Genomic DNA, 19478 nt, shown 5'->3' with positions numbered 1-19478 from the left:
AAGGAAAGGACTTGATAGGGATAATACAATTAGAGAAGGTAATTTGCAAATTTCAGTAACAGTAGTAACTGAATAAGAGTTGTTTACTTTGATAGCCACAAAACCTGACTTATAAGAGATATTTAACAAATGTGTGAATTAAGTTACTATAATAACGAAAATGTCTCTAGTGTCTGTATAGACAAGTTAAAAGACAAAACTGAAACTTTAGGCAGGGACCACTTGTACACCTTGAGAACATAACCCTTAAGAAATGGAGTTCAGATGTTGACATCACCACTTATTAGTCAATGAGCAAGTTATTTCACCTCTCTGATCTTTGGTTTCCTTGACTACATAGTAGAAATAATGACCCCCCTCCACAGGGAAGGGTTTGAAGGGGAAGTTTTGAAGGGTATCATGGGGGTTATGGAGATATTTTTTAGGTCAGCTCTTACTATGGCATTAGATTTATACATGGGTATCTACAAAGACACTCAACATTGTAATATCTTGATAATTATAAAGGATCTGTATTTTAATATTTTTCTGTTAACAACTTACTCAACTTAAAAATTTAGTCAAACTGATTTCTTAGAAGATTTTTTCAAAATAGGTGATTTGGGGCTTATGGTACTAATTATTAAAATGAAGGACTTACACTTTGTTTCGGTCACTAAAAATCTAGTTAATTTGAATTATACTTTTATTTTTGACTTTAATTAATATGGAAATGATAAGCCATTTTTTCTTTCAGTCTGTTTTCCTTTTAAATGGTAGCTAGAAAAATAAAACAGTAATTCGAAACATGAGTCAATTGTGGATATTTTGAAAATCATCAAAACATTTAAGACATGATTTTCATAGACAAATCAGAAGCATTCAAAACCTTTGCCAGATTTTTTTAAAGCTAGTGTTCATATTGATTGTGTAGCCAGTTATAACTAGGTAAAGACTAATAAATATGTTCAAACATTAGATAGAAACACTTCAGAATTTGCCTACAATTATTTTATGATTTAGCTCTGTTTACTCACTTTGCTCTAAAAAACCTTTCATTATTTATTCTTTCTGCCTCTTATTTTCTGGTTTCTGATTTGCTTAGGATTCACGCCTGATTACTCCCTTGGCTTTTGCTTTAACATCTGATAATAGAGAACAAGTACAGTCTGGATTGGGAATATTATTGGAAGCTGCTCCACTGCCAGATTTTCCTGCTTTAGTGTGAGTTGTAATTTGCAATATATTCCTTGTGGTGCTGGAATATCCACTGTATTTCTTTAGTAGTCCTCAATAAAGATAGATTTGAAAATGAGTGAATTCTGCACTTCATTATAATATCCAGTAGTTTTTCAAATGATTGAGTCCAATAACTTGAAAGACCAGGTGTGTACCCATTCAAGGAAAAGCTAGATCCATGTGGTTAAATGAGTTATCCAAGTACCATGCCTCTCTGACCCTCATCACCTCTTTTTAGTGTAGTAGCTTGTACACTAAGCTTACATCTAGCTTAGTTCCTTCATAGAAGGGGCTTTTTCTTTTCTATTATTCAAGTGATCAGTCTGAGCAGCCCTCTCATCAACTAAACATGGGTCCTTTGCCAAAGAGGGGGCTTGACAAATGCTAAGGGGTCAGTTATGAGAACTACGTGAACTGAAAGGGTGAGGATGTTGGGAGAGTGCCTAAAAAAAAATTCTGTCTCTATCAGAAAGTGGAATAATGGCCAGGCAAAATTATCCACTATACTCATTAAGTTCGGACGTTAAGGGAATATTGCGATTACTTTTGGGGAAAAAACACATATTTAGAGCTCTTTGTAAATAAAATGGTTGACCAAAGATCTAGTAGAGTCCAAATTTAGTTTTAAAGTTTTTTTAAAGTGGTTTGTATAAATGAATTTGCAGAAGTGGATTGAATAAACTGAAGCAATTGGTAACTAGATAAGACATTCCTATATTCCAGAGGTCAGCAAACTAGCCAGCAGATAGGAGCCTGTTCTTGTAAAAAAAATTTTTATTGGAACAAGGCCATAGCCATTCATTTTCATATTGTCTGTTTTCTGTGTCTACATTCATGATATGACATTTAGGCTGGGATAGTTGTAACAAAAGACTGTATGGATCCTCAAGCCTAAAATACTTACTGCCTTGTCCTTTAAGAAAAAGTTTGCTAACCTCTACTTTTTAGTAGTCATAAATTAAGAGATTAAGAACTATGGAAAACAAGACCTTGAGACCACATCAAATTTCCCTTTATTTTATATTAAATATTTTTTAACAAATAAATGGATGTTTAGGGAGGTTTTCAAGCTGAAAGTGGTATGTGAAGCTGCTTCATTTTCTGCTGGCTTGCTTGCTTCAACTGTGGTAATCTGACGTGACAGAAAATCCCCTTGCTTTAAGAGTGAAAAGCTTGAGCTTCACTGAAAATGGAAGTCTCAGCCTCTGTCTCTATGTGTAAGGACTTCCTACCATTTCACTGTGTCTTGACCACACCTGTCTTGTCTTACATAGTTTTTCCTTTGGACACTATTTCAGGGATCCATTAATTTTATTGATGGCCATTTATGCTTTTGTTTGCATCATCTTAGTTTAATAAGGTGAATTTATATGTTGGGTGGGTGGGTGCATATGTAGGGTCTTGGGTGTGTATGTGTTCTATTTAAACATTTAATGAACATTTGGTGATGGCCAGATATGTGCCAGGCCCTCTTCTAGGCATTTTAGATACTGCAGGAGATTAGAGGGCCCTCTTGTCATGAGGTTTACATTCTAGTTGAGAGACAAATTTTTAAAAGGTAAGTTTCATAATTTGCATGTCACTATGGGTGGAGAGGCCTCTTTGCAAAGTACATTTGAACTGGGATCTGATGTTAAGTAGGAGCCAGTGCTATGAACATCTGGTGGGAAAAGGGTCGTAGGTAAAGGAATAGCTTATACAGGGCCCTGAGGCCAGGAGTAAGACAGGATCATTGGATGCAGCAGAATTGAAGTCAGGTTGGTGAGAAAGGGGGAGGGTGGAAGGGCTTAGGTAATGTTTGCCCATGGCAAAAAAGAATGTTCTTACCAATACCAATAACATTGTACTTATTTTTTACAAATAATCCACACTCCCAAACTAGTTACAGTGCCATTAAACCAAAGATAGATTTGTCATTATAAAGGATTATAAATAGAAAAGAGTTTCCCCTGGCAAATTCAGGATATTTCCCAAAATCTTGCTTCATCCTAAATTTAAAGGTTATTTCAAAAATATATGAAGGTTTATATTCCCAAAGAGCCCCTTTTTGAAAGATTCCCTAAATTCTGTACTAACTTTGTCTTTTGCTGTATTTTTGTGTAATTCTTTTTGTGTTTGATTCCCATTCAGACTTGGAGAAAGTATAGCTGCAAACAATGCCTACAGACAGCAAGAAACAGTACATACTCCCAGAAGAATGCCTTTGCAATCATTAAATCACAGTTTTCCAACATCAGTAAAATGTTTAACTCCTCCATTTTTAAAAGATAAAGTTCCTGGATTGAACATTGAAGAATTAATAGAGAAACTGCAGTCTGGAGTGGTGGTAAGTGATTAATAGCTATCACAAGTGGGATTCTACCTGGTACATACCAACTAAATACCACCCCTGGCTATAAAATTTATTTAAACAACTTCAGGTGCAGATTCGCTTATGGAAACCTTATCTTTTAATATAAAAAGTAACAATACTCTGGAAAGTTGAGAAAGAAAGGAAAAGCCATAAAATTTCAACATTTTAAACACAGCTATCATTCTTTCCCTAGTTTTCCCCAGCCAGCCCATCTTACCCCAGTCCCAGCTTAAGAAAGTATTTTAAATTCCCACAAACATACCAAATCTTGCCAGATATCTTCTCCAATAGCCAGGTTAGTGAAATGCTTGAAATGCTTGTTGTGACATTAATTTTTTTTTATTTTTTTACTCATTAAATTTGAATTACTTAGTTTCACAGTAGGCATTTATTTTTTATTTTGGTGAATGTTAAAATATCCTCATGTTTGCTATTGTATTGAAACCTAGGTAAATGATCAGATTAATGATGTGAGAATATCTGACATAATGGATGTATATGAGCTGAAACTATCCACATTAGCCGTGAGTACAAGCTTACTTTAACCGTAACAGTTAAGCTTTAATAGATTTTTTCTGGTAAATGAAGAAGATTAATGGTATGTTTTCTTATAGTCCAAAGAAAGCAGGCTACAAGATCTCTTGGAAGCAAAAGCTCTAGCCCTTGCACAGGCTGATAGACTGATTGCTCAGTATCGCTGTCAAAGAACTCAAGCCGAGACAGAGGTATGTACGGTATAAAGGAACATCTGATGAGTAGGAAAATAAATAAAGTAAAAAGTATATAGAAGTGATATCTTTGTTATCCTGACTGCAATAAAGTGTCCCCTGCATTTGACATCTCTCTCTCTTGAAGCCCTCTCCCCTTCAACTTTGGTCACATTATCTTTTGATTTTCTTCCTACTCTAACAGGTATTCTTTTCCTGTATCCTTTATAGGCTTCTTCCTTTCTCCACTCAACCCTTAAATACTGAGTTTTCCCAGGATTTTTTTCTAGGTCCTTTTCCCTTATTTTCATGCTTTCAATCTTTAGCAGAATGTTAATGCCTCCAACTTTATATGCCAAGTCTATATCCTTTTCGCTAAGCACTAAATGGCTCCTATATCATGCAGTTTACCTTCTACAATTAGTCATTCACCAACTTCAGTTAATAAAACACTACTTTTTTCCTCTTTGTCTGATCTTGCCACTGTTTGCTATAGGACACATCTTTCTCATTTTTCTGTGAGTCACAGCAGAGCCTCTAATTAGTCTTCCTACCTTCAGCCTGGTACCCTCTTCTCAGTCATCCTCTGCATACATACAAACTCATCTTCCTTTTCTATTTGGTTTTACCCTCCCTTCTTCTCCCACAGTGATCCCTGAGGCAGTGTCTGATCCTGTCACTTCTGAGTATGTCCTTCAGTGGCTCACCATTTCTCTCAAGAGGATTTAAATCCCTTAGTTTGGCACACAAGATTCTAACTACTGCACATTAAATATTTGCTTGTATTCTGTGCATTTACTACAGTCAAACGGATTAGATTACTTTGTAATTTCTGAAACCTGACATTTCTACTAGGTTCCCCTTTCCTTTTACTCCCCCATGTCTGGAACACCCTTTGCTCTCTTTCTCTGCCTAACTCCTAATAATCCTTCAGATTTTTAAATGCCTCCCATTTCCCCCAGATGCTTTCTCTGGTCATCTTCTTCTCACATTTTTGGTGATCTTCTGTGTTTACTCTGTGCTTCCCTCTTTTAAAACGTCTTACACCTTGTAAAAATTGTACAATCCCACCCCCAGTCTTGATGTCAGAGACTGTTTCTGTATCTCCAGGCCCCAGCAAGCACAGTGTGGCATTTGATGGGTGCTCAGAATGTGTCATGTGCATATATGTACATAATGTATAAATTATGAGTGAGAACTTACTGCAGTGATTTGAAATTTCCAGCAGATACAAAGGGGTTTGTATTTGATATTTGTAGTGAATTATAAAAAGTTGTTTTGACTTTTGAGAAAGGCATTAAAATTAATAAGTAAAATTGCTTTTAAATCTTTTCAGAATAAAGGTATTTTTAAAAATATAAATGAATATAACCATGTTATACTTTTTGTCTTATTTTAGCATGGATCCATTTGTCTTGAATGTATGAATGTATGTTGACAATATGTTGATAATCATAAGTTACAATAAAATTGGTGATATTAAAATCATTTTTTCATGTCCCTTTTCATAGCATATTCATATATTCTCTGTCTAGTGAACACGTCTTGCATTTTTTGGAGAATTTAATGTTTTATCCATTATACTAGAAATGTTGCTTATAAAAATAATGCTAAATAATTGGGTATTACTGCTTTATAGACTCATAAAAACAGAAGGGCTTAGTTTTTTGTGTGGCATTTCAAAATAAGTATTTTTCATGCTAAAGGGGGAAAGTCCACATCCACTTGTCATTCTTTTCTGTTTCTTTTCTGTTTCATGTCACAAGTACTTTCATATTAAATTTAGGTTGTGTTCCCTGATTTTTATAGCTTAATTTTAAGTGTTTGCATATGCATTTGTGATGTAGTTAATATCTTATTCTTAATTCTTACCTGAAATCGGAAAACTGATGTGTGCAGACTTTGTGGCTTACTGTTAATGGCTAACCCTAAGAACCATATCTTTTTAATGGAGTACTTTAAGTAGCGTTACCTTCATGTTATTATAATTGTGTTCATTTCCATGAATCTGGTCCTACTGAGATTCTGTCAGAGCAATCTATTAAATAAGAACCATAACAGTGTCAGATTTATTAGAAGTCGTTAAGTAATAAGTATATATGACTAATAATAAAACTTTATATAACCCAATAATGCTATAAGCCTTTTTAAATTACAGAAACTGAGCATATTATGCAAATGATAGTGGAAAATTCTGTTCTGTTTTTCTTTAGGCACGGACACTTGCTAGTATGTTAAGAGAAGTTGAGAGAAAAAATGAAGAGCTTGGTGTGTTGCTGAAGTCACAGCAGGTTGAATCAGAGAGAGCCCAGAGTGATATTGAGCATCTCTTTCAACATAATAGGAAATTAGAGTCTGTGGCTGAAGAACATGAAATACTGACAAAATCCTACATGGAACTTCTTCAGAGGTAGATTAATGAAGTAAAGTTTTCTGTGTGAGGTTAGAATCTAGAATGAATACAGAGCATTTTTTGTCTGTGACCCAAAAATCCTTTTGTAAGCATTCATATATTCTGATAATACCATAAGGTAAGTAGTTAGCAAGGAACTTACCTTATAGTAAAAGGAAGTATTGCTTAGTCAAACTTAGTACCAAAGTTATAAACAGAACACAGGTCTCTCTTTCAGTTGACTCTACTTCATTTATTCATCTAGTCATTTGTCATCTGGGATGTTTATACCTACCACAAGGACAAGTTTCATGTATTTTGTTCCTGACAAGTCCCTGGGGCCTAGAAAAGTACTTGGTACATAGGTACTCCAGAAATAATTGTTGAATGACCTTAGTTGTCACATTTTGTATTAGATAAAGCCATGTGATTTGGCCTTTCTGCAGATCAGCAGTGTTGAATATTAACAATTTCGTTTATTTCAACTTAATATCATAGAAATTTTGGTGTTAAAAGTTCAGTTCATCTTTTAATTTGTAGGCAGTATTTCTCAACATCATTGAAGATAGTTTAGTTAACATGTGACTGTATCTGTAGAATCAGTTCTTGTAGGAGAATTGTTGGATTAAAAGGTATATGCTTTTGAATTTTCAATAGATTATCAAATTTCCTTCCCAGGAGGCTTTACCAGTTTATATATTCACTAGCAAAGTTTGAGATTGATCATTTTTTCCTCCTTTGTCTAATGTATCTTTCAGACCAGAACAATCTTTCAGTAGAAGACCAGGAACAATCATGTATTTTCTACCAAACAGTAAAAATAAAAACTATGATTAACTTGTTCCTTGTTTTAATCTACATTTTAAGATTAGTTAAGATTTTTTAAAATGTTCTACTTTCTACTGTAGTAATATAGAGATGTAGAAAATTTTAAGTTTGCAAGGTCCGTGTGCTTATTTGCCCATCAGTAAAATTGAAGGATGGAAAATATAAATTGTCTAGAAAAGGTGGATGAAAAGGTGATTTCTGAACAGGATATTTTTCCCCCAACAATTCTTTTCAAAGTCTGATTATTTGAGGCAGCCTGATGAAGTAGACTATTAGTGTTAACTTAGGGTATAAAAGAAAGTAATGTGCTTATATTCCAGATAGTGATTAAAAGGCCAAGAAGTAATGTTCCTCCATTGAGGGCCCAGGTAAATAACAAATGAAGCTGGCTGGGAAAGGTCATTTGTAATGGTTGGGACTATCTAGAAGTATTCAAGTTCAGAATTTTAAAAACTCTGTGGGACAAATAAAATACTTCTGGTGATCACATTTGGCCAGTGCCACCAGTTTGTTAATCTTTCTGCTTGGTGTAGTGAAAAAGACATTTTATACTTAAGATAGGGCTGTCAAAATATCACCTCAGAAAGGATTTGTTCTATGTTCACTTTGCAGGCAAAATAAGAATATTAGATGCAGAGTTTTAAAGAGGCAAGAGAAATTTAGAATCATCAACTACTTTATTCATAAATTTGACATTTTTAATCAAATATGATGACACACTTAAGTTTATTTTTTTGAAAACATCATTTTTTCAAAAGTTGGACTTCTTTAAGTCCTATTTCTGGACTTAACTGTAAAGATAGCTGTATATATTTTATAGCAAATTACACAATGCAATATTATCTGTAAAACAGCTCTATATCCATAAATATGAGGTTAATGGCCCCACACGTTTCCAGTTCTCAGTAATTTTTACCACTTAGTCAGCCAAAACATATCTTTATTGTCCTTCAGAATTAATTTGAGTGTATTTATGTCCTGCTAATTCATAACATTCCTCTTCTTACCTGCAATTTGGTTGAAAGAAATTGTAAAGAAAACACTGAGTTTCTTTTCTCTGTCATGTTTTCCTACATAAAAATGTCAATTCATCTTGTCTTTTCAGGAATGAAACTGCTGAAAAGAAAAATAAAGATTTACAGATCACATGTGATTCTCTGAATAAACAAATTGAGACAGTGAAAAAATTAAATGAGTCACTCAAGCAGCAAAATGAAAAGTAAAAGCTCTAATGTTTTATTCTAATTTTGGGGAGTTTTTCAAATGGGTTTTCAAACCAAATGATTCCCTTTATACAGAACATTGGTTTTTTTACAGGTAAAATGAATAGAATTATCACTTATTTTAGATATAAGATTCATATTTGGCAGAATTTAAGGGTAACTACTGTTCTTACTAATTTTCTCTTAAAATGTGGGATACAAAGAAAATACATGGTTCATTGATATGTTCTATGTTTTTTTAATAACTTCAGAACTATTGCCCAATTAATAGAAAAAGAAGAACAGAGAAAAGAAGTACAGAACCAACTAGTAGACAGAGATTGTAAACTAGGAAGTAAGTAGCTTCTTATTCAATAATGGTCTTTATTTTAACATGTTGAAAGAAAATCAAATCATGAGTGGCTTTTATTTTGCTTTTTCATTATTTTCTATTTCTGTCACTTTTTTAAACATTAAGTCACATCCTAAACAGCTCCTCTTTTCTTGCCATAAAACAGTTTAGACTGATTAAATTGAAAAAGCAATACATTTTTTGAAATCTGAGAGTTACAGGAAATGATTGCCCTAAATTTTTAAAATAAAAAATTTTAAAGGAGCGTAACAGCAGGTGGCAGTGCTAGGTAACTTTTAGTTACTGTCTGAATGGTAATACTGAAATGATTTGCAAAAACATTTTTGTCCAGCTCACTTGCCTTAGAGCACAGTATCTGCCTATATAATTTCTCACGGTTTTCTCCCTCTTCTTTTCTAACCCTTAAGCTGAGGATTATCCTTCCCTTCATCATTATGTATCATATTTAGAATGGAGGAACAGGGTAAAGACAAGGAGATTTGGCATTTGTTATAGAATACTGGTATAGAAGGAGAGTTTCATGGTGTTTTTATTTGCCAAATATTGTAAAATTTATTTCCAGTGAGATATTTCTTCATCTTCCTAATTGTCTTTCTTTGTTGCTCTTATAAGAGCTACTTAACCTTTTCAAGGTTATGTCAGTATAGGACCTCTAAGTATGTAACTGACTATTTGTTTTAAGACTTGCAACAGAAAACAAAGGTACAAGAAGAAAAGATTAAAGCCTTACAAAAAGAAAGGGAAGATAAGGAAGACACCATTGATATCCTTAGAAAAGAATTAAGCAGAACAGAACAGATAAAAAAAGAATTGAGTATTAAGGTAAGAATCTGTTGAGTTCTCATTTGCAGTAAAATGAGTAAGTCTTATTTTGTGAAAAAAGGGAATTGAGTAAATGTTCTGTTTCTTTAGTAGTTTTGTTAAAAAAAGTTAGATCTCAGAATGGTTTGACGATTGTTATGAGGACTGTTCAAATGTGAAAACCTGTATTTCCTAAAATCAAATATTTATTAAATATATACTGTGTGCCAGCACTTAAATACATTCAAGTGGGCAAAGAGTACAGAAGAGTACCAGTTCTTGATGTCACTTATAGGTAACTGTATATAAGAAGGTAGCTGCATCTCTGCCTATGAGGTTGATGATAATAGTAATGGTTCATATTTGTTTGGAACTTCATAGTTTGCAAAGAACTCTTTGAAACATTTTTCTTAATCTTCTTCACCTTAACAAATAAAGTACATGTATTTTTTAAATTATTCCTAGCTAAACAAAGATACATATTATAGAATTTCTAATCAAGTGATATAACTTGAAATATAAATATTTTCAACCCACAAATGAAACTGAGTCTTGGGTTAAGTTACTTGTTCACGATTAGTCACATAGCTAAGTGGAACAGTAGGTTTATATATTCTGACTCTATCTACCAGTGCTCTTCCTATGTTATGGTTGCTTGAGTTTGGTAGCCATGTATGAATAGTGCTTTCTGGCCCATTTACTACCAAGAAGATGAGAATAGACCAGGATTAAAGGACTGAAAACAGCACAAATGACAGAAGAGGCATAAAATTTAATGCCACATTTACAGATTTCCTAGTTCTACTTTAAAAAGTGGTTATCTTAATAATAATTCTAAATAACAATGTGTAGCTTTTTCTTTTTTTTTCTTTTTTTTTTTTTTGAGAAGGTATCTCTCATATTTATTGATCAAATGATTGTTAACAATAAAATTCTGTATAGGGGACTCAATGCACAATCATTAATCAACCCCAAGCGTAGTTCTCAACAGTCTCCAATCTTCTGAAGCATAACGAACAAGTTCTTACATGGTGAGCAAATTCTTACATAGTGAATAAGTTCTTACATGGTGAACAGTGCAAGGACAGTCATCACAGAAACTTTCGTTTTTTATCACGCATTATGAACTATAAACAATCAGGTCATATGAATATTCGTTTGCTTTTTATACTTGATTTATATGTGAATCCCACATTTCTCCCTTATTGTTATTATTATTGTTTTTAATAAAATGCTGAAGTGGTAAGTAGATGCAAGATAAAGGTAGAAAACATAGTTTAGTGCTGTAAGAGGGCAAATGTAGATGACCAGGTGTGTGCCTATAGACTAAGTATTAATCCAAGCTAGACAAGGGCAACAAAACATCCACGGATGCAGAAGATTTCTCTCAAAACAGGGAGAGTGGGGTTCTAAGCCTCACCTCTGTTGATCCCTAATTTCTCACCTGATGGCCCCCCTGCGACTGTGCCTGTCTTAGGTTATTCCTCCCTTGAGGAATCTTACCTGTCTCTGGCTAATGTGTAGCTTTTTCTGCAAAATTTCAGCTACTAGTATTGTCTTAAAAAGACAAATCGAATGTGTCTTCCCAATTTGTACTAGATTGTTTAGTGATTATCTTAAATTTACCATATAATTTAGTTAACTAAAATATAATACATATTTGTAATGTGTACTTTGAAAGGGTTGTCTTACAAATAAAATAGAAGGACATTTTTAAATAGCTGTGAAAAGAAAACATGCTTAGTTTTCTGCTTGTTTTACTCAATTCCAACTCCCCTCACCCCTCCAATTTTTTAGGCTTCCTCTCTAGAAGTTCAAAAGGCCCAATTGGAAGGTCGTTTGGAAGAGAAAGAGTCGCTGGTGAAACTTCAGCAGGAGGAGTTGAACAAACACTCACATATGATAGCAATGATCCACAGTTTAAGTGGTGGAAAAATAAGTCCAGAAACTGTGAATCTCAGTATATAGATATTATGTAATTTGTGATTACAAAACAATAGCAATTATTACCTAATCTTAATTTAGTAAAGAATCTGATCTGAATGTTTTTGTCTTAAAAGTCTTACTTCCTGTTTCTGGCTTTCATTGTATAAAGCTTTCTTTGATTCTTAGATTGTATATATTCTTCTTGATCTCCCGTTTTGTTTTTTTCTAAGGCTTTTTTCCTTTTCTTTAGTTGCTTTCCATTTTATTTCGCTGTTTAATTTATTCTTGATTATTTAGATTTTAGAGTCAAACTCTCTTGATGTGACAACTTGAAAGTAATAAAATGAGAATACAATTATTAGTAAAAAGAGAAACCATGATATTATTAGAGAAGTTTTTCTCTAAAATAGCACAAAAGAAAATATCAATGAATTTAAAATAATTTTACTACTGCCATTTAAAATGCAGAAAGGTATATAGTATAATTTCTAAATTCAAAAAAAATGTGATGAATAGTTACAGAAATAATGTATAAAAATTAGAAAATAGCTGGTATGTTAAATGACTACATTGTCACACAAAAACTATGGTAACTTAACGGATTATTTATAAGATAGCCTTAGTTTTTACTCATTTTAAAATTTTGCATGTTGGACAACCAAATTATTTTCAGTATGAATTTCTTATGACTTGAAGGGTAACTTAAGAGCCTATGCTTGCTACATATTCAGAATTTTATTATTTGTTAATTCTGATGTGAGTTGCATTTAATGTATTTCATTTAAAGTTTTTAATTGTGTCATTTAATTTTAAAGCATAGGTTAAATATCCTTATTAATGTATTTCTTTAATACAAAGGAATTTTTCAGTGCTCTTCATTTGAATCAAATGTTCTAAGTAGTATTTAAACAGTTTTTATGTCAGTATTTTGATTGATTTTTTTGCTATACTATTATAATCATTAATTTTATTTGGTGTTTTCTTCACTATCCTGATATGACTTAAGTGAACTTTGAGTTACTTCTATTTTTCAACCATAGTATATCTAAATTCATGTTTAGAGATTAAAAATATCTTCATAGTTGGCTGGTTACATTAAAGAATATCAAACTATAATAGTTTTATATATATTTGTATATATTTTGTATAGTTATGCAAAATTTTTAAAACATTGTACAGAGTAACACATTTTAAATTGCTATTAAGAGGGTCATTTCTCTTTTGAAACTGCGTGCTTTTTCAATTTAATATGAAAACAATGTTTAAATGGATAGATATGACTGAAGAACAGAAAGCTCTCTAAAGTGGGAAACACAAGTTCTGTAAAATAAGTAAAATGAACCAAAAGTTCTAGGCAAATCAAGCTATCTTTACAATTTAGACACTCGGCTCAAATAGAGCTTGACAGAACCAAATGTTGCCAAATAGAGGTTCTTGTGATAATGAAGATGTTCTATACACTGCCCAGTGTCATAGCCAGTAGCTACATGTGGCAATTGAACACTTAAAATTTGGCTAGTGCAACTAGAAATTTGAATTTAATTTTTTTTTTAATTTTTAATTCTGTTTGACTTTAAATGTTAATGCTATCCTGCTGGACACTGCAGTTCTATTCTAGTCCATTCTTCCAAGTATGCATTTATTTAAACCACTCAATTTGTGAATTTTTAAAGGCCTGTGTAGTCTAAGACTCCGTATATTTTTTAGCAGCATTTTTTTTTACTACAACAATTTTAACCTGTTATTTCTAATCTCTTCTCTCTGAAAAGGAAAAACAATATGTCATCTTTAAAGGTGAATGCTAATCATCATCCTTCTTCAATTCTCCTATATTTTTCTAGTCTTTGTCTTTCGTGGCATCTTTTTATATTGTTCCTATTTTCTTAATCTTAGTATATTGGGTACTTTTCATGCTTTATGATTCTGTGTACCTCAGATTTTTTTAAAAAGTGTGTGTGTGTGTGTGTGTGTGTGTGTATTTTCTTTATTAAAAAATGTTAAGCAAATTTAAGCCACCACCAGAGTTTTACAAATGATTTCTATGTGTGTGTGCCCATTTCCCTTAATGGAAAAAACAAAACTAAGTAAATGCATCTTTATATTAGAATTGTTCAAATTCTCTAAAAATTGAGCTATGAATAGTTTGTATCCAAGTGTACATACATTAACACAGTTTTACTATTTACATTTGCTACTTAAACAAATACATAGACTCTCTTAAAATTTGGCTGGAGTTTATACTAAACTATTTAATCTCAGGGTAAAAAAAATAATACTTATTAAAACTTAATTCTTTGTTTTGTGGAAAATTGTCATATTAGTGCCCTTTTAGTTTTACTTATAGATATTGTGAAGACTAGTTATTTATGTTAAGGATGTAATGAGATTCTGTTTTGAGTCAGGACTGTTAAGTGATAATACGTTTGAATTTCAGTGTCTTCATCCAGGTGTGTTATAGATACCTCTAATCAAGGTATATTCCCTAAAACTCATAAACTTATTTTAATTTGATTCTTTTCCTCTTTTCAAATAATTACAACTTAGCTTTTGACTTAACTGCTATTGGACTAAACACATGTCCTGTTGTAACTTAATTCTTCTCTAGGAACCAGCAAACATTTTCTGCCAGCTAGTAAATATTTTAGGCTTTGTGAGTCTTACGGTCTTTCTCACTACTCACCTATGCAGTTGTAGCATAGAAACAGCCATAGACAGTAAGTGGCATGGCTGTGTTCCAGTAAAACTTTACTAAAACAACCAAGCATTGCCGTTGCATATTATATCTTACTGATTAATTGACCCTTTTATCATTAAGAAAGGTGCCTCTTCATATTTGATACTCTATCTTGAGGTCTATTACTTGATATTAATATATTTACTCCAGCCTTTTTATGTTTTCTCTTGACTCGGTATATCTTTTTCTATCAGTTTGCTATTGTCCTATGTCTTTATATGTAAAACTCATGACTTGTACACATTATGTATTTGGGTCTTGCTTTTTTATCTCTTTTGACAAATAACTCCTTAATTTTCATAGTACACTTGGAGTTAATATTGCACTACTTAATAGAAATGTAGAAACCTTGTAACTATGTCAGTCCCTTTACCCTCTCATCTTTTATGCTATAGTTGGCACATACATCTATATGTATTAGCCCCCAAAACAATGTTATAATTTTTGCTTTAATCAGTTGTATGGACATATCCTGGCTCTCAACATCATAATATATTTTACCTATTTGCACAGAGAAATACACACAAAATAGTGTCTTTGACTTAACATTACTATTTTTCCCTTTGGAAATAATAAGTAACTTTTGGGGAGATACTGCAAATACCCTCTGTCTTCCAGTTTTCACCCACTAGTTATAGCATCCATTGGTAATACTTGAGCCAGTTATTACTCTGATGGATGCCAAGTGGTTATTTTCTTTTATTTTTTAATTGGGGGAAATTGAAGACTTTAGCAATACTATGATGTACTGAGAAAAGCAATCTAAATTACATCATTTATTACATCATTGACAAAATGCAATGCCTAATATTAATAGTGTTTACTTTTTGTGTGCATATCTCACAAGCTAAGAATTTGCTGTTTTCTTTCTGTAGTTTAAGAAAATAAGCAATAGGTATGTTAAGTATATTGAGTCTTTTTAAAACTGCAGAGGTCTTTGGATATTATTTTCCATGCCAAGCCCCCTAATTTGAGAATTTGTCACTTGGATCATAGGATTCTGTTTTGTTTCCGTCACTTGCCACTCTCTCAATGATCACTAATAAATATTAAATGCATATTACCCATAATGATAAATAAGTCTTTTGGATTAAGAAACTAGTTGTATGTTTACAGCATTCACTGAGCTTATATTCAAGAAAATGTCTTTTAAATAATTGAAAGTGAATAAATAAAAATATGGTGTATGTCTTTAAAAGGTTAGATGGTTTAATTTTTTAAAATATGGATAATGAGCCTGATAAATACTTGAAATGATATGCCTTTGTAATCCATGAATTGAGAGGAAATATAAAAAAAATCATGGGGTCCTTTGAATCTGCAAATCACCTTGAAATCTTACACAGTCTTACTCTGTTCAACATTTTTTAGCTAATCACCTTTATTTGTCATGCAAAGACAAGCCTGTTTTGTTTATGCTTCATTCATAAAAATATTTTTAAAGATACCCTACCGAAAACTCAATTATCACATCAATGACAGGTACCATAATTCTCAGAACGCAGCTTTTATGCACATTGAGCTACAAATAGCCTTCATTAGGGTCATTAAATGTGAGAAGTATCTTTCCTCTCAACCACAGTTTTTTAGTTATCAAATTCTCCTAGGACCCTGTGTATATATTCTTGGTTTCTCAAATATGTAGAATCCTAGGATATGTAACAAAGGGCTTTTTATGGAAAGTCCAGCCAGTGCTGCATAGGAGAGTGTTATTTTCAGTCAATAGAATATGTCGGGATCAGTTTATGTTTTTCAAAAAACTAATTTTCTTCCAAGTAGCTGAGCATTTGGCAGGGATTTAGTAGTAAACATGATTCTTTCTGTTACATTATCTACTCTTATTTCAAGAGTTATATTTCATCTCACTTGCCTCAAAGAGCCAAAAGATACAATGTATTAGAGTAGCCTAATGTTTTTTCACATTTCAAATAAAATGGCTTGGTTAGCCTTAGGAAAAAACAATACTCTTCATGTTCAGTTAGGCAGGGTTTTCATTTATCCACAAATAAAGACTAGTATTAACTACTACAAACCAATTTGTGTAAACCTACAGTTAATCAGAGCATGTGAGAGCTGAAAAGATTTTTAACAATGAAACCAGGCCTCTTGTTTTACAAAAAGATATTTGAACTGTATTGTGTTTTCAGAAGAGAAGTCCCATGATTCAAATAGATGTGTGGTCAAGAAATAAGCATGAATTATGAGAAAAATCACTTTTAGAAATTTATGTTAAGGATGTGCACTGAGGTTTAAGCACAGAAATGCTACATTTTGTTATGACACAAAATTGGAAATACATGTGTACAGTAAGGAATTTGGTTAATTGGTTATTCAATAGAATAACATGGAGCCTTTTTAAAAATACAAGTATGTGAAAAGAGATTCCTAATGCGTTCAGTGGAAAAAAGAAACTAAATTATTTGTAATATATCTGTAATATATATCTGCATATCTTTATTTAGGTGTGTGTGTGAATATGCATGTGTGTAAACAATGAACAGTGGTGGCTTCTGAGTAACAGAATTGTTTGAGTTGTTTATTTGCATCCAAAATTTTAAGATAAATGTTACTTCCTAACTTTTTTAAACCATGTTTTAAAACATGAGTTTTGTAACCACACCTAAATTTAACTTATGGCTCTACCTAAGGAACATTTTCATCTGTAAAACGAGGGAATATATAATAGTATTAGAGGTTTTTAAAAATACAAGTAGTTTCAGTATTCTCAGTGTTTACACCCTTTCGGAAGGGAAGTGGGATGGAAACCTTTATTTCCTTTGTTCTTGGTTTCTTATTTCTCATCAAACCTGTGGCCAATTTGTAGAAAGTAAAATTAATAGTAAAGATACTGCATTTCCAAGACTAGTGCAGAGTGTCAAGGTAAGTACTAAAAGTTAAATCTTCAAAATACTTTTGTCTACACCTAAGGTAACAGTTTTATTATAAAGCTAGTCTAGATTGCTCTCCTACCTTATTAAGTAGCTATTCTAAGCAGTGTTAAGTATTTTTCTTTTTGAAAGAACTATTTTTCATACTTTAAGTCATCCTTGGATGTCCTAGCCATTTCTAATGGATTAATATACCTACAAATTTCATTATGAAGTTGTACATTGTTATTTAATTTCCTAAAAGAGATTATGAGGAAAAGGCATAGTTGAGAAAAATTTGCCAAATTTTAATAACAAAACTATGTCTAGGACATGGATTTTATATTCCGAGCTTTTTCAATAGATTTATGAACAGAGGAAAAAAGCTTTAGAAAGTCATTTGGCTACATAAGCCACATATTTGGGCTAGCCTCATTGATTTTCTACTTAGTATAAATTAGAATTTTCCTATTCCATGTTAATATTTATACTTAGAAATGTAATTTTCATGTCAGCCTCTTAAAAAAAACCCAAAAATGTTTAGGGCCATGTATCCCAAAGTAAAGATTTATGCAGTGTGTTCACAGAGATACTGAAAACATAAGCCTTTAGTTGTAATATCAAGGTAGGGTTACAAGAATATTGGAAATTTGTATTGAGTCAGGAGGAAAGAACATGGTAATAGATTTTGAAGATGGCTATATAAAAACACTTTTAAGAGAATAAGTGAGGCCACCCTGAACAATTTAGTTGAGATAAGACTAACTGAAGCCAAGACTCAAATTGCTGCTATCTTTGAGCTACTAATCTGAAAGATTTGAGTCACTGATACTGTGGTTTTATCCAAGAAGTAAAATGCCTCTTTTACTACAATGCTTAGGTGGTATTTTAAATTCTGATCACTCTGCTAATATTTCCATGGGCTGTGTTTATAAAGTTAGTTTGGTAATGACTACATATTAATCAAATATATTTATTCCCTTTTGGATCCATCCCATTCTGTTGACAATGCTGTCAACTTAATTTTAACAACTATAAGTGAGATTCCCTATTGGAGAAGGGCTGAGAGGCAGACAATAAATTTTCTAAACACATAGTTGGAAATTACGAAATTTAAGAAAAGGTAAGTTCTGGGAGTAAGGGGATTCCTGGCCCAGGTCAAGTTCTCTGTAAATCTTGTGACACCAAAGGAGAACAAAGGGAAGGGCAGGTTGGGAGAAAGTTTTCAGTGTTTACAACTTGCTCAAATAAGCTAGCCAGGCATGGCTACATCTGTCCCCTCCAGCAGGGTCTCACACTTTGCACCCCAACCCCAGCCGCCCCTTCTGGCAGGAACTTCATAGGCAGGACATTGGAGACTGGCAAGTACCAGACCAATTAGGTACCAGAAATGGAGAGGAGAAGAGAACGGCCATTTTCTCTCCACCCTTTGCCCTGGATCTACCAGAGGCTCTGCTATGCTAAACACTTAAGTATGTAAATGGGCTAAGGCCAGGCAGGAAATTCTGGAAACTCCGTGAAAACTTCCACCACTTACCCACAAGATACATGGGCTTCCAGTTTACACTCTAAAATACAAAAAGCTTGGAAATTGTCTCTTCCAATCTCACAATGAGAAAAGCTGAACACACTGAAAAATCAGTGACTTTTCTTACATCCATCAGAGAATTGAAGCCACAGACTAACCACCATCTCAATAACTGGAGAAGCAAATACTGAGAATGTAGATCAACTTACCAAAAGCACAAGTGCTTGGTAGGAACACTCAAATGGTAACTTTGATGAATTGCTAGAGGTTGTGTAAACTAGCTTGAAAGTTAAAACACCTGATACCTCCATACTTTTGCACTTAGTCTTGAATTTTATCTCTGGGAGCCCCATCCGGTTCTCAGTGAAGAACAGAAAACTCCCCTCCTGTTTAGCCAGAGGTACCGGGAAAGTAGCCCTTTTGAAGTAGGCCAGAGCATTCTCCATAATAAAGGCTTACTCAAGGGAAAAACTCTAGAGACACCAGACCTGGGGGAAGGGTAATTACCAAACTCCAAGGCTTTCTAAACTTCAAGTCTCCCCCAAAGGA

At 33.0% G+C, this 19478-nt stretch overlaps 1 protein-coding gene across 1 annotated transcript in view; it reads left to right on the top strand.

Annotated features, from left to right (window-relative positions):
* CIP2A (cellular inhibitor of PP2A) overlaps nucleotides 1-15732 on the top strand; it is a 33858-nt gene extending 18126 nt beyond the window's left edge. Inside the window, exons 13-21 of the mRNA XM_036930789.2 lie at nucleotides 1085-1203; nucleotides 3349-3544; nucleotides 4021-4095; nucleotides 4186-4296; nucleotides 6492-6688; nucleotides 8604-8717; nucleotides 8973-9055; nucleotides 9756-9895; nucleotides 11672-15732. Of these exons, the coding sequence (XP_036786684.2) occupies nucleotides 1085-1203; nucleotides 3349-3544; nucleotides 4021-4095; nucleotides 4186-4296; nucleotides 6492-6688; nucleotides 8604-8717; nucleotides 8973-9055; nucleotides 9756-9895; nucleotides 11672-11842 (1206 nt within the window). The 3' untranslated portion in view covers nucleotides 11843-15732. The remainder of the gene's footprint in view (nucleotides 1-1084; nucleotides 1204-3348; nucleotides 3545-4020; nucleotides 4096-4185; nucleotides 4297-6491; nucleotides 6689-8603; nucleotides 8718-8972; nucleotides 9056-9755; nucleotides 9896-11671) is intronic.
* The last annotated feature ends 3746 nt before the right edge of the window (nucleotides 15733-19478 follow it).

The sequence above is a fragment of the Manis pentadactyla genome, chromosome 1, assembly GCF_030020395.1.
Source record: "Manis pentadactyla isolate mManPen7 chromosome 1, mManPen7.hap1, whole genome shotgun sequence".
NCBI classification, from domain to species: Eukaryota; Metazoa; Chordata; class Mammalia; order Pholidota; family Manidae; genus Manis; species Manis pentadactyla.
The sequence above is the reverse complement of the archived record's forward strand: the minus strand, read 5'-3'. Positions and strand labels throughout refer to the sequence as shown.